General features: G+C 45.1%; 1 protein-coding gene across 6 annotated transcripts in view; it reads right to left on the bottom strand.

Annotated features, from left to right (window-relative positions):
* The window catches only part of DUSP11 (dual specificity phosphatase 11), a 494978-nt gene that overhangs the window by 445574 nt on the left and 33619 nt on the right, over positions 1-15785 (bottom strand). For 4 of the 6 annotated variants that reach the window (XM_069618926.1, XM_069618929.1, XM_069618925.1 and 1 more), the window contains exon 2: positions 5871-5946. The exons of the other annotated variants lie outside the window; for them this stretch is intronic. In XM_069618926.1, coding sequence (XP_069475027.1) covers positions 5871-5946 — 76 coding nt within the window. The remainder of the gene's footprint in view (positions 1-5870; positions 5947-15785) is intronic. 6 annotated transcript variants of the gene reach the window in all.

The raw sequence follows: 15785 nt of genomic DNA, 5'->3' as shown, positions 1-15785 counted from the left end.
CCTCTGCACCTCACTACTTTGCTTAAATTTCCAAAAAGGTCATATACACACAAAGGTGTGCAGCATTGTTGATTTTGATCATCCCAAGTCCAGAAGAAGAGAGTCATTCTTCTGGGCCAAGAACACCCACTTTATCTCTAGTTTAGTTTTATTTGTAAGGCACAGAAATTGGTGTTTTAGACACAGGAATGTGGACATTTACGCAAACAGTCTAACAGAACCCGTAGTGATTTAATTGAGAGAGGGGAAACCCCTCTTAGGAGATGGGGAAAGTTAGGTTTTCTCTTTATTTTGACTAATAAAAGTCTACATGCCACCTGTGTGCCAGTCTCCTCCTTTTGCACCCTTACAGTATGCAGTGTTGTAAGGAAGGATTGGTTTTTGGTCAGGTGTGTGAGTGAATGATTGAATAGAACAGAATAATGAAGTGTAAATAGGAATGTGTAGTATGGGTGCATGAGGTGCTTGAGACATGCTCAGCAAGTCCCAAGTATGCTGCGGGCAAGATTGGCCATGGTCATTTATTGGGTAGATTGTGTCTTTTTTTGTATATAGAAATACTGCCCAGGGCCCATGAAAATGTTGTCCTATGAAAATATATGTCTTGTGTATGCAAAGATAAATGGAGTAATAAGAGAAGAGGAAAGGTATAAGAAGAGGTAGAACGGGGAAAGGGCAGGAAAGTAATTCCAAAGTTATGAATCTTAAGAACAGAACATAATGAGCTAATCGTTCTAAGAATAAGCAGATATGAGCTATAGCTATATGTTAAAATATCCAATCGGGATAGCATCAATCCCACACAATAAATACGCTAATGTGCTATGAAAGATAGAAAACCCAGATAATTATTATGGTTATACAAATTCAAAGGGTCAAAAGCAGATGTAATTGGAAAAGGAAAAAAAAATTAAAAAAAAAAAATGCAGTAGCAAAAATAGAATAGTCTTCATGGAAAAATAACTGAAGAGAACATCTTCAAAAACTAAAATAGATTGGGTGTTCAACAAGCAAGTAAAATAAAAAAGGAAAGAAAAGTAGTGCAAGACAACTTGAGTGTAAAATCTAAACATAGAATTATGAGGAGAGATGTGGCTTTGGTCGATGTTTAGTGTGAACGGTCTTCAGGCAGATCTTTGTTTGAGGAGGCAGGGATAGTTAAGCTCTTTCAATTATAAACAGAAGAGCTCACGTTCTGATGGTTCATAAAGGAGAACGCATATCTTTGTGTCTCTTATGAGAAAATGGGGGAGAGAACTCTACCTGTAGGTCAGAAATGCAGTATGTGGAGCCCTCCAATCTCATTCTGCTGAATGGTGGTAAAATGTGAGTTGGGAGTCAATAATTAGAATATTAAATGTCTCGGCAAATCTTGCTAGAGGGGATACAAGGTTCATTCAGTGGGCAGGCGAAGAGACAGCATTTGATTGCTTTTTTGAAGGTGTTGAATTCATGCATGTCTCTCATGTGGTTCAGAAGAGCGCTTTGAAGCCTAAGAGCCAGGACTGAAAATGTGGACAACAACCCACCCCAATCTCCTTTTTTAAATGCTGATATGACCAAATAAATATGTGCTGGATCTAAGGTTCCTGTGAAGAGTATGAATCAATCTTCTCCTTAACAACGGAGAGTCCAAGACCATGTACAGCATTGTAAGTGGAGTATAAGGCCTTAAAGGCGATTCTGCAGGCTACTGGGAGCCAGTGTAAAAAAATAAATAAACAAACAATCATGCAGGGGTTAGATGATCCCTGCGTGAGAGATTTAGTAGCAGTGTGGATGAAGCATTCTGCACTCTCTGAAGTCTGGAAAGTAAGAAAGATGGGGCACCGGGATACAGATTGTTAGCATAGTCCAGCCTGGAGAAAATAATAGGATAGATAGCATTTTTTGGAAGAACATTAGAAAAGGAAGGATTTTCTTAAAGGCTGTAGCAGGTTGAAGCATTGTCTAGCTACAGCATTAATGTGTGCTTCTAAAGAGTTGGCAATCCATGATCACTCCAAAGTTCCTCACTTCAGAAGAAGCAGCAATGAAGAATAATTTATTAGATCTGAGGGGGGAAAATGCAACATGAGGGATTCCCTGTGATAGCCACCTCTGTTTTCTCTGGGTTCAATAATAAATGGTTAAATGCCATTTGTTCCATTTGAAGAATTGTAGGAGTCATTATTAGGAATTTTCAGAATGAGCCGAGCATCATCTGTATAATGATAGCATGATGCATTGAGCGATCTTAAAAAGGCTGGGAAAGGTGATAAGTACAGGTTAAAAAGCAGACGTGAGATGGACCATCCTTGAGAGATCCCAAAAAGGCAATCTTTTGGTTGGCAGAAATAGATATTAGTAAAGACCATTTACATGTGATTCTGAAGGAAGGATAAAAAAAATAAAAATAAAAAAAACAGTAGAGAGCTATATCTCTCCTACCTAAATACTACAGGCTTTTTTTGGAATAGGTTGGATGCCGCCAAGAGGTACAGTAAAATTAGAGCAGATGCACGTGGACCATGACTTAATTGATTTTTAGATCATCCAAGATGGTGAAAAAGGATTCCGTGTTGCGTTTTGATCTAAAGCCTGTCTGTATGGGGTCTAGTAATGCCTTTTTCTTGGTTTATTTAATGGGTTGTGTGCAAGCTGCTCTGACAATTTTTCCATAAACTGTACCTTTGGAGATAACGCAGAAGTTGGCGTTAGAGCAAACCATTCTATTTTTAAAAGTGGCTTCAAGAATGCTTCCTTTAACTCCATTGCTACTTTCCGACAGGAAAAAGACGCATCAATGATGGTTCTGGCAGATTCAGCTACCAAAAGGAATTTGCAGAAGCTTCTTTAAAGAAATGGGGGAAAGGGTACATCAGAGAATCTGTCAAGGAACTTGTAAGCAGTAAATCATTGTAGTCTTCTACGGATAAAGGCTTAAATGATAGAAGTGGTACATGTTACAACGGTAGGTAAGGATAGTGTGCATTAGTGTGTGTGTGTGTGAGCCAGTTTAAATTGTTTAGAGAAGAAATAGCCTGAAAGGGTATTACACAAAGATTGTGACAAAGTAATTACATGCAACAGTGCCATGGGAATGCAAAGTTCTATAATCATTTTAAATGCTTCTTTGTTAGGATCGGTGGCCATACCGAGTTAGTTTGTGTAGAATTCAGACTTTGCTCTTCCAATAGCTGCATGGTAACCTTCAATTTGGGGTTTTTGTTCTTCCTCCTTTTAGGTTCAGTTGCTGTGTACTAGCTTCCTCACTGAACCCTTGTTTTCTATTGGATGTGGATGCATTGAGTGGTGCCACATTATTAAATGCATTTGTGAGCCAGTTATCAAAGAACCCTATTGCTTCAGCAAGATCAAGTACTGAATGGTTGATTCATTTTGATCTAAGGAGTAGGAGTGAAAGGGTGTTGTTGATATCAATCATCCTCCAATTCCTACAAGTATTTTTGTGATTGAAGATATGTCAGCTTACGGTTTCACTTATTGGGAAGTAAAAATGTAGCACACCATGATCCACCCATGGGAGGTTGATAACCAGGCTTGTAAGGTGTTGTGGTCCAAATATGATATCCTATGTGTGACCAGCTAGATGTCCAAGTTCAATTTTGAATTGGTAAAGGTCCATACATTTAAGGTTTAAAAGAAGGTTTTAGTGTTAGAATTATATGATTGCTCTAACCAAACATTGAAATCACCAAGAATGCAGAGTTTATCTTGCAGTGCCAGGTCATTCACAATAAATTCTACTGACTCTTCCCCGAAATTAGAATTGTGTACTGGTGGTCTGTATATTAATGGAAATGTAATTATCATGGCTGAGTTGAAAAACATGTTGATGAGCACAGACCTTTCACGGCAGAGCCAGAACATCAGAAAAAGTATTAATGACCACTGTAAATTATTGCAGTCCCTCCAGCTCTACCAACTCTATTCCTGAGGACAATTCTGTATCCAAAAGGGATATGTTCATGAATGATAGAGGCAAAGTGGTCATTCAGCCATGTTTCAATAGGGAAAAGTAGCACTGGTTTATGTTCATCAATGAAATAATATATCTCAACAGTATGTTTTGGCAAAGACAAGTACATTTAGAAGATAGCAGTAGGAGAGCTGCAGAGACTGAGCTGGAAACAATTGAGCTACCAGATAGATCAAATTAACTTCCGGAAGGGTCATTGTAACGAATGGGGGAGATGGGTATGTTAGCGGTTCAAATTACTGCAAGTGAGCTACTGATATTATTCCTGCTAGCATCTTGATAAGGAGGCTCCATTGTCACCTTCTTGATTATCAATGGATATTGGAAGAGGAGACTGAAAGTGCATTTGGGGTACAACTAAATAAATAAGATTCGAAGAGCAGGAGGTAAAACCAGCTCCTGGGTGTCCTGCATCGTCCAGTAGTCAGGAACTATTGCTGGGGAACCAGCAGCAAACAGCGCAACGCGAATCTAACATACACTTGAGAAGCACAATGTACCTTTTTGCCCATTATATTTAAATGGGCATGTCTGAATTCTTCTTTATTACCATTCCGAAATACTCAAAAGGTATGTCACATGTGCATGTCTAATGTACCAGCTGGCCTGGTAGCCAAAAGGAAGCTCCCTATAGCTGTTGCTTTCAAGCTAACCAGGCACCAAATCGCTACTACCAATTTAGAACCCTGTATATATACACAGAACTAGTTCTGGACCTCATTGCAATTTGGCAGGCCATTATGCCTCTTTATGTTCAAACTGATGGTCACTGGACCTACTTTGCACTGAATCTGCAGATGGCCTGTATTTTCTTCTCATGTTTGCTTTGCATTCAATGACAAATATTTGTACACAAATAAAACCATGAACTTACTTTTCAGTAGGACTTGTGTGGACAATCTTTTACTTGGTCTCCTTAACCAGTAACAGTATTCACCCCTCCAAAAAGGTAAGCCTTCCTGACACATGTTTACCAGTAAGTTTGGTCTGTCTTTTTGGAAACCCTAAAGGTCCACTAACTGCTGGTCTCCTTAAACCCACACCACAGTTCTTTTAGAAAAACCCTGCTAACAGTTACCACATACAGAGTTTGTTTGATTAGGTAGGCAATTTGATTAGGTAGGGTCCTTACCTACCGTGGTATGGTATGGGTCCTTACCCAACTAGGTAAGGACCCCACACAGGATGGACAAGGAGTGACCAGAACCCTCTAACCAAAACATTGCCAACCCAAGGCTGGGCAACATGCCAGCATCAGCCAGATACACATACCACTAGAGTAACACAGAGGAAAACTGCCACTCCTCAATGTGCCCGCCAACTAGACAGACATAATACAATACCAAACACACAGGATAATCACAGATGCTGAGCGCAGAAACGCAAAGTTAAAGAGGTAAGAAAACCTGTTAACCCAACTCTAAAACCTCAAGTTTCCGCATACACTTCTCATACAAAAACTCACACAACCACTTCTATGCACAGCAATCCGCATGTACTTCACCACATTGCAACAACAGACAAACAACAAATAACTCAGCACAACAGCACATTGGGAAGTCACACCGACACGAAAAACGCACTTCAGCTCAGGGAACGGTGCAAGCCGAATGAAGCTGCCAACAGGACATCAAAACTCTCACTTAACCATCCATACAACTCTCCCCAACTCCCCCAAATCCCTCCCTTTTCAGATCAGCCAGAGTGCCTGGGGACCACTCCAGTGGTGACAGTGCGCAGTACAAATACCTTTAACCTTTGAAGTAAGACACTAAAGTGTGCAGAGTCAGTCATTGGCGGTTAATTCCCTTGTTTTGCATTTTTCTGCTAACAACTAAATAACATATTTCATGATGTCCAAACAGAACATACAGAGATTAAAACTTACTCCACTTAAAGGAACTTTAAAGGCAATGAACCTAGTGCCTGGGATCCTCCTTCCAAGGGGAATATAATGAAGCCACCTAAAAAGCAAAAATAAACCGCTTTAGAAGAGGCTCATATGAAGAGAAGAATAACGTACAAAGCTCAAATACAAAATGATTTCCTGGTGTAAATCAGAGGTACCTGTACACAGATTACTCTGAAACGCATAACACACCATATCGCCTTTTCTCACTGGCTGTCATGTCGACAAAATGCCTGCCATTGACATATATCATGCCAACATGTGTATATCATATGTCCCCCCGGTACGCAAGTCCAGAAGATAAGGGAGATCAAGCACAGTTCAAGAAGTCAAACTTTGGAACAGGTACCACTTGATCTATGGAATATTGGAGACTTTCTCATATTTATTTTATAAACGCATAAAACTCTTCTAAATACTTCCTTTCACCAGCCTGTCACCATCCCCTTGCTTACAGCAAGTATGAGCACGTAGATACTGAAATGTTTTAGCGTCTCAGCTTCCCTCGTATCCCGCTACAGGAGAATTACGATACAACAGGTCTGCACCATCTGCAATGTTCTAATCTCAAGCTCCAAAAGGAACAACACTCTGCAAGTACAGTTGCTTTGTCTAGCTCACCTTCAGTGGTTTGCCAATCCCTCTGGTCAGTAGATCATTTCCAAATAATGGCTGGATCCCATCACCATCACCTACAAATGTAGAAACACCCCCCCCCCCCCTTGGGTCTATTCTGCCCCTAAACATATCTAGTGTCTAACACACAAGATGCTGCACATGCATTCCTTCCTTTTAGTCTCGGACCCAGTCTCCGAAAATTAAAGTGTACCCACAGCCTCCTGAACCTTAACCTCGCCTTCTCAACAACCCTCTCATTCCTGCCACCCACTCCACCTTACAGCCCCTCAAAACCTGGAAATCACAAGATTTATGAGAGGCTTACAGTAGTGTTAAGAATCAGCTCTTGGAATGGTCTGCGCTCCACCACAGACAGTCACATCTTCGGTGTGAGGTACACTGAATAGCAAGACACACACACACACACACACACACAGGCAAAGTGAAGCCAAGATGCACCCCCTATCTGCTTCGTCTAAGTCTATGGCATTGTGCCTCTCCTTTGTGCTGGAGGTGATGGGCAGATATCCAGGAGAGGTGGGGTGGTGGTGCGGGGGTCAACAAAGAGGTGGCCATTCCATGCAGAGCTAGTTGGTCCTATTTAGCTGAAGATATCTCAAACTGACTACTTCATTTTGAGATTTCAGGGGGCCCGCGTACACATTTGCAGTACGACATGCATTACTTACCGTAATCGCATTTCTGATGATTGCATCTGCTTAGATTTACATGCTGTGCATATGGTCCGACATACAGTGGTAACCGCGGAGTATTGCATCTCGTCTTTCGGGGACCGAAAGGGGACGTTGGCATAGGCGTGTCTGTAACACTATCCCTATTGTGACGTGTAGTGTACCCAAAATCCCTCATGCGCCGAGGTCCGTCCGATTGTATTTATTCTGCTAGAGGGAGCCCAAGGCTATAGTGAGTGAGTACATAAAGAGAGAAAGTAGTAAGACGTCTATGTTCCTTCCACCCCGAGCGGGGAGGAAGGGTGGGCGCATGTGAATCTAATCCGATACAATCCTCAGAAATGCTATTATGGTAAGTAATGCAGGTCTTCTGATGCTTGTTAATTTGCTTAGAATCACATGCTGTGCATAGACTAGCGAGCAGTACTCGGAGTTGGAGGTGGGTTGTGAGAAGGAACAGTAGAGAAAAGATGTCTTGGTACTGCTTGTCCCACCTGAGAATCAGACCTAGAAGGAGTTTCTAGGCAATAGTGTTTTGTAAAGTGTGTACAGAACTCCAGGTTGCCACTTTGCAAATGGACTCAAGGGGAACATTTGCAATGAATGCTATGTATGCCCCAGTGCCTCGAGTAGAGTGTGCTCTGGGCTTGAAGGGCATTTCTCGCTTAGCAAGAGTGCAACAGTGTGATGCATTTGACAATCCACCTTGAGATAGGCGATTTAGAGAGACAGGATCCCCTTCTCTACCAGCTGCCACTGAAACGAAAAATTGGTTAGTTTTCCTCAGTGGTTTAGTTCTTTCCAGGTAAAACCCGATTGCCCTGCGCACATCTAGTGTGTGTATGCTTATTTCGGCCATGCAAGTAGGATTCTGGAAAAAAGTAGGTTGTTCAATCGACTGGTTCACATGGAACTTCGAGATGAATTTAGGCGCAAATCTGGGGTGCGTGCGCAGAACTACCTTATCCCTGTGGACTGTAACAAAGGGGTCTAAAACAGAAAGTGCCTGTAGTTCTCTAACCCTTCTGATAGAAGTGATAGCCACTAGGAAGGCCGTTTTATAAGTCAGGTCTTTTAGACTTGCTTTATGCATAGACTCAAAGTTGGCTCCCATGAGCCTGGTCAAAACCACATTTAGGTCCCACCCAGGAGCTGGGTGAGAAATGGGAGGATAAATCATCTTAACACCTTCCATAAAGGCCTTAATCACTGGTATCTTCCACCACACCTTTTGTTGTGATGTGGTGTAGGCTGACAGAGCAGCCAGATGAACCTTTAGGGAATTGAAGGCTAACCCAGTGTCCAATAGATGGGTTAGATACAGCACAATGTGTGTGGGTGAGCAATCGATGGGATCGACACCCTTGGAATTACACCAGATGACAAAAGGTTTCCATTTGCTGGCATAGCAATAATGTGTGTTAGGTTTCCTAGCTTCCCCGAGTATGTCCATGCACCTCTGAGGGAGCTGTAGATGCCCAAACTCTATGACCTCAGGAGCCAGGCTGCTAAGTTCAGAGTTTGTGGGCATGGGTGTAGGGTCTCCCCCCCGACCCTGTCCTGAGACGTTGTACGGGCAGGGTAGTTTCACTGGTGGGGAGAGGGACATTTCCACCAGATGAGCAAACCAGGGTTGGCAGACCCACATGGGGGCCACCAGTATCATGGTAACTGGTTCATGGTGCATCTTGTGCACTATCTTGTTGAGAAGGGGAGTCGGGGGGGGGGGGGGGGGGGGGGAGCATAGACAAATTTCCCTGACCATGTTTCCTGAGACCGTTCCCCTAGGAGTGGTTCTGGGGGTACCTGGAGGCGTAGTCTTGGCATTGGGCGCTCTCCTGAGTTGCGAACAGGTTGATCTCTGGGAAGTCCCATTCTGCGAAGACGTTGGATGTCTTCGTGCAGACGCCATTCGTATTCTTCGGGCAGAGGAAAATCTCTGCTGAGCACATCTGCCAGAAGATGGAGTTCCCCTGGAACATGTTGGGACAACAGAAACATCTGGTGTCCGACCGAGAGCCCATATCTAAATGTTTTGGGACAGCTTGGATAGCCCTGGAGAGTGAGTGCCCCCCCCCCCTGTTTGTTCAGGTAATACATGGCTGTAGTGCTGTCCGTTAGAATCAGCACTGTCTTCCCTTGCAGTTGCATCTGAAAGGCCTTCAATGCCTTGAACACTGCTAATAGCTCCAGTTAATTTATATGGTTGGACGCTGCTGAAGCAGGTGAGGGGCCCCCACCCCACGAGAGATGTGTCTGTTGTGAGAGTGGCTTCCACTGCAAGTGTGGTGAAGATTTTCCCTTTCAAGAGGTTTTCTCTTGATCACCACTGCAGAGAGAGAACGAGGGCGGGCGAGACAACTACCAGATCTTCCCATTGTCCACTGGCCTGACACCACTGGCTGTTGAGCCACTTTTGCATGGGATGCTTGCGTAGCCGCGCGTGGGAAACCAAATATATGCACAACGCCATCATTCCTAGCAAGCGCATGGCCTTGCGCACCATCACCTCCTGACTGGCTACATATGGAATCTTTGAGGAATCTGAAAAAGCATGTTCTGAACCCTCTCGTTGGAGGGGAAGACAAGACCGTCTTCAGTCTGAAGTAGAGCTCCCAGAAATTGTTTTGTTTGACTGGGGACTAGACTGGGTTTCTTCTCATTGATTGAGAAACCCAGACTGAAGATCTACTGTTTTTTGGGTGTTCGAAAAACCTGCGTTGGATGAGTCCCCTGTGATGAGCCAGTCGTCGAGGTAAGGGTAAACTGGGATGGATAGTCTGCGCAGGTGTGCTGCAGCCACTGCCAGGACCTTGGTAAGCACCCTTGGCGCTGAGGCGATGCCGAAGGGGAGTACCTTGAATTGGCAATGCCCGTCTTCCATCATGAACCTTAGCTATTTCCTGTGCGCTGGCAACATTGAAATACGAAAGCATGCATCTTTCATGTCCAATGTGGCCATTTAGTCCCCGTTTCAGCAGTGGGATCACTTCCTGTAGCGTTAGCATGCAAAACTTCTGGGGTTTTATGAACTTGTTCGCTGGGCGCAGGTCTAGAACAGGGCGCATGGTGAGGACCTTTTTGGGTACCAAAAAGTACACTGCATAAATACCCTTGTTTACCTGAAGAATAGGAACGGCTTCTATGGCGTCCTTTCCCAGCAGCGCTTCCACCTCTTGATTCAGGATGTCCAGATGGTCTGGTGAAAGGCGCTGTGAGCGCAGCGGTCTGAATTGTGGAGGTCGGGCGAATTCCACGCAGTACCCGTGGGCGACCGTCTTTATGACCCACTGGTCTGAAGTTATCCCCTCCCATGCGTGAGGAAAGATGTTAATCGCCCGCCGACCAGGGTGACATGGGAGGGGACCTGGATTTGGTGGTCATTTTTGACCAGAGGCTGCGGCTCCTCTAGGATTGGGTCCGCTACCTCTGCCGCGTCGCTGACCCCTTGAAGGGTAGTATGCGGGGCTTCCTGAAGTTTGTCCTGTGTTGAAATTCCCTGTGCCAAAGTTGTTTTGACCTGCACACAGGACTGCCCTCGAAAGGTCTGCCGAGAGTCATTACCTCTCACTGGGGGGGTGAGGGGGGTTGGAAGGTTTTTGTGTGATCTGTTGCAGAGACTTAAGAGTCTCATTCTCTTTCTTGGCTCTTTCCAAGGCCTCATCAACCGCTTTCCCGAAGAGGTTAGCTTCCTTAATAGGCTTATTGATGAGAGAGGCTTGCGTTTTAGGTTTAAACCCTTAAGTACGCAGCAAAACGTGTCTTTAGTAGGTTCCCATGGGCCAGAGACCCGTCTGCTGTTTCAGCCGTGTCCAGGGTGTTTTTAAAATCACATTCTGGTTCACGTGTCTTCCCTCGACTACAATAGAGAGAAGCTTAGATTCGACAGGTTCGGGAACCTCTTGGAGGCCTTCCTGAAGCAGGTTCCACTGAGCGTCAGCATAACTTGCCAATAGTGTGGTATTTGCCATCTGCGAAAAGTATGCGGCAGCCGAGGTGACTCGTTTGCCTAGAGCATACAGCCTCTTGGATTCCTTGTCCGGAGGTGCCTCCCCCGTGGCAAGGGGTACCCCTGCCCTTTTTCGAGTGGTAGTCACTACCAGAGAGTCAGGGATGGCGTGCCCTCTAATGTATAGAGGGTCGGAAGGAGACGGCCGAAACATTCACTCTTGGGTTCACTGCCCGGGTTTGAGCTGGTGATACCAAGGAAGGAGCCAGCCTTCTCTTGATGGAATTAAGGAGGGGAATGGCTTGGCTAGATGGAGGTTTTTCCTTAAGGATATCCTCTATAAAATCCTGTTCCGCACAGCTTCTGGAGTAGAGATCTGAAAATGTTCAGCTGCCTTCTTCAATATAGTGTTGAAGGCCATCTGGTCATCTACAGGTGAGGCCTGACGAGCCAGGGTGGACGAAGGGGAATCCAGACACAAAACATCAGTGTCCTGATCTTGATGTGGCAGTGTCCATGTGTCCGTTCCCTCTTGCTGGGTTTCTTCCCAATTGACTGTGGCACCCTGCTGTTCCTCTTGATAATTCTGTAGAAATGAAGCTTCTTCCTCTTCATTGTGTAAATGTCCCTATAGGTGTCCATGTGGACAATGTCTTCATGCTCGAATGAGACAGAAGGCTGATCTTGTTGATAGTGAGAAGAAAAGTGAGGGTTAGGCTCTCCACAAGACCTTTTCGGGGATGGATGATCAGAAAAACTGATAATTCTCTCCAGCCGATCCATAAAACCTTTGAATTTCTCTGTAGTCCATTTGGAGGACCCAGACGGGCCTACGGTTGAAAAACCGTTGTCTTCCGCCTTACGGTGCCGAAAAGAGTCTCTTAGGGTGTCGGAAAGAGGCTCTTGGCTATCTTCAAAAGTATCGTGAGTATCGGGGTCCCAAACCGCATCCGAAGATTTTTCAGCGGCTTGCCCCATGATTTTAGGCGGAACCAGGATAAGTCCCACCGCCGCCGTAATCCTCTCGATGCTGCCTTCGATAACCGCCGAATCGGCGTGAGATAATTGCTCCAATGGTCTATCAGTAGGTGTATTACCTTCTGCTGTGTTAGAGGGCCTAGCGGTCAGTTTTTTGACTAGAGGCCTAGTTGTAGCTTTCGGGCCTACCGCGGCCTTCGGGACCGTTGCAGCGTCAGATTTCCGCACTTCAACGCGTGACATTTTTGGAGTAGCGCCCTTACTTGTTTTAGATTGCCCAGTCGCAAGATGCTGCTGTGGATCTGCACGATCCGAGGAAACGGTCGAAATTTTCAACTGCCCTGTTGGCGCCCTCACCTTTTTCGACGAGGACGTTGAAACCGGTGTAGGGGTTGTATGCTTAGGGAGATGCGTTTGTACGCCCCTGTCGCCGGGTGTTGTCCCTGAAGCGAGACCAGAGCCAGGCCTTAAAGGGTTGGGGACTGGCGTGACGGACCTAGAAGTGTCCGCCTCGAGGTCTATCACATCTGCAACGGATGTTTGGTCATCTGAGGCGTCCCCGTCACTCTCAGCGGGTGGTGATCTACGGGAAGACCGGCGTTGCACGTCCTGTGTTCGTCCTTCCAAGGATATCTGACCCTACACTTAGGGCAGAACCTAAAAGGAGTCCTTTCCATAGCCAAAGGGGAAGATGACCAGACCATAAGGGTAAAGAGGGGAAGGAGGAAAAACATATCGAAAATATGGCCTCCCCGACCCCACTCTCCCTACTGTAAAGGTTGGCCAGAGGGCCCGACCACGTGGAAAGTCCGGTCGCCGGATCTTAGGTGCCGAATCCTACCGCCGTAGACGAATCCCCCGCCGTCTTCGTCTAAGATGTTCTTGTGACCGAAGTGACTTCACGGGAAATAACCGACAAGTCGGTATAAGATAAACAATGTCTCTTCTGTAAGAGCTCTGCTATAGGGTGACCAGTTATCTGGGCAGAAAAAAACAATCTGAGGGACCTCGGCGCGTGAGGAATTTTGGGTACACTACACGTCACGATAGGGATAGTGTTACAGACACGCCTATGCCGACGACCCCTTTCGGTCCCCGAAAGACAAGATGCAACACTCTGCGGTTACCACTGGATGTCGGACCATATGCACAGCATGTGATTCTAAGCAGATTAACAAGCATCAGAAATATATATATATATATATATATATATATATATATATATATATATATATATATATATATATATATATATATAAAGAATTCAACAATTAAAAATCCCATAAACCAAACTCAAGATATTCACTGCTTGTAGCGATAGTTCCGTGCATGTGCAGTGGGCTAAATTAAGCTCATACTGTTCACTGCTCACCTGCACACAGCATAGAAGAGACCAGGACAAAAGTCATTAACTTCATACCTCCCAACACTCAAACCCACCTGCATGCAGCACACCCAACATGGAACGCATGCACATAAAGGTCAGAGGGACTTGTAACTAAATGGAAAAAAAGAAAAAAAGAAAAATAAAAGGTCAGAGGGACAAAGGGAAATAAGGAATCATCCGCAGGATCCAACACACACGAAATGACAGAAGGAAACAGTCTCGAAGATAAGTGGACAGAGGGTTAAAGGAAACATTAAGTAAAACAAAACAAAAACATACCAAGTACAGATAAAGGGTGCAACATGAGACAAAACAAAAAACGCGGTGGAAAAAAATTTGCCATGGTCAATTAAAGGAACCCGGGATCCATGGAAAGCATTGCTTTGGAGGTTGACTGTTCAGCTCTATTTTGCGATGCAATGCTGTGTCTCTAAACCACGATTTATGGGGCAGCAATACACGAAATAAAGTGGCATGTTGGAAATTGCACAAACAATCTAAATCAACCCCCAGCTGACACATAAGGGCTGTGCCCTTTGTGAGAAGCCTGAAGGTTTCTCATTTACTAATCCCCAGGGATCGGTCATCTAGGTGGCCAGGACACAGCCATCGCTATTGGATCCAGTTCCTGGGGGTGGACAAGTGCAGGAGGATCACCTGGACGAGAGGTCTTCGGGGAGTGCAAGTGGGACACCGACGGGTGAGATGCGGTACCCCCTTCCTTATAACACCTTTTCCCCATCCTACCTAGCAGGATATGTAGAAACTCTAACCCTTCCCGACACGAACACTTGCTTACACCATGAAAGACAACGGACTAACACCAGGGCTGTGTACCAGACATGTCCCAACACAAGGGTCAGGCAGAGTAAGACAATAACTACACACACCTGGCAGCCCTTTCCCCTTCCCCACGGGATAAAAGGCGGAGCACGAGAGCCCACATTGAACAAGTCCAAACGCACGAAGAAGCAGCTATTCCAGACCTGCAGTTCAAAAAGAGGAGAAAGACCAGAAGAGACAACCAGGAGGGAATTGCCCTTGCCCTTTTCAACTCAGACCCGCAAAGCCTTTGAAAGAGAAATAATAAGACCGGGAAGTCCAGCTGGCGTGTGGTGGGATAGGTGTCAACAACACACGGGGCCCTCCCGCGCTGGAAGCCAAGGCGGGGGGGCGGGGGAAGGGAGCGCTTGCTGCCGTCCTCGACTCTTGAGACAAGAGATAAACTCCAACAGTTCAGCACAGCCGGTGAGGACTAAACCAAACTATGCTGCGCCTAAGGTTGCAGACGGCAACATTGTTGTTGAACAAAGAACTTTGTATTTGAACTTTTAAAAATAAATAAATAAATAAATAGTAAAAGGTCTAGAGGCAGAGTGGTCTGGTGCCACAGGGGCACTCATTCGAAGGACTCTGACTGGAGCCTTTTTGCTACTGTTTGTTGAAACTATGAGAACCAAGAGGCCTTAGGAGAGCCTAACATTAGAGGTCAAAGTGGTCATACAAGGGTCAAGTAAAAAGTCCTTGTACAATCGAAAGCCTTTGACACGTTGAGGAAACAAAGTGAACGTTGGTTTCTGGGGTCAAATATGAATAGAAATATGTGAAGAATGACTGGGGGCTGAGGCTCGGACTTAGGTAAGACAAGAACCTAAGGGCTGAACTGTGGCAAGTGTGAACCCGACAGAGGGATGCCAAAGGAAAAGCGAAGGGAAGTGAATCCTGCCAATGTGAGAAAGCAAAGGGAACTTTGTTTCTGGCAAAGGTGAAGCCGGCTGAGGGATGCCTGCAAGTTGGGTTGAAGCATAATAACCATGTGAACATTGTGATGACACACGCGAACACGGCTGAGGGATGTCTACAGTGAAAGGTTGTATAAAAAGACAGACTTGTGAAACTAAAGATGAAAATACTTTATGTAAAAGGCTGTAGTGAACCTGATGGAGGGAGGCTAACATCCAAGAAGGATCGGAGCCCGGTTGAGGCTGATCCAGGGGTGAAGAGACATCACCCAATGTAAAAGGAACTTTGTTATTATTAATACATCAGACACTCGGAGGCAAGAGGGTTGATATAAAATACTTGGCCCTGAAGGTCCTGATATTGCTGAAAAGAACTATAACCTGGAGAAGGGAGACCACCGCTATACCATCCAGACTTATTTTGTGAACACTTTTCTTTTCTGGTGAACATTATCCCACACTATTTTGTAACTTAGCGGTAAGGATTGGCATTAGTTTTTGTTTTAGCATAGGCCCTTTTGATATGAC

Source organism: Ambystoma mexicanum, chromosome 10 (assembly GCF_040938575.1).
Source record: "Ambystoma mexicanum isolate Mex_15411 chromosome 10, UKY_AmexF1_1, whole genome shotgun sequence".
NCBI lineage: Eukaryota > Metazoa > Chordata > Amphibia > Caudata > Ambystomatidae > Ambystoma > Ambystoma mexicanum.
Note: the sequence above shows the minus strand (reverse complement) of the source record. Positions and strands in the feature narration are given on the sequence as shown.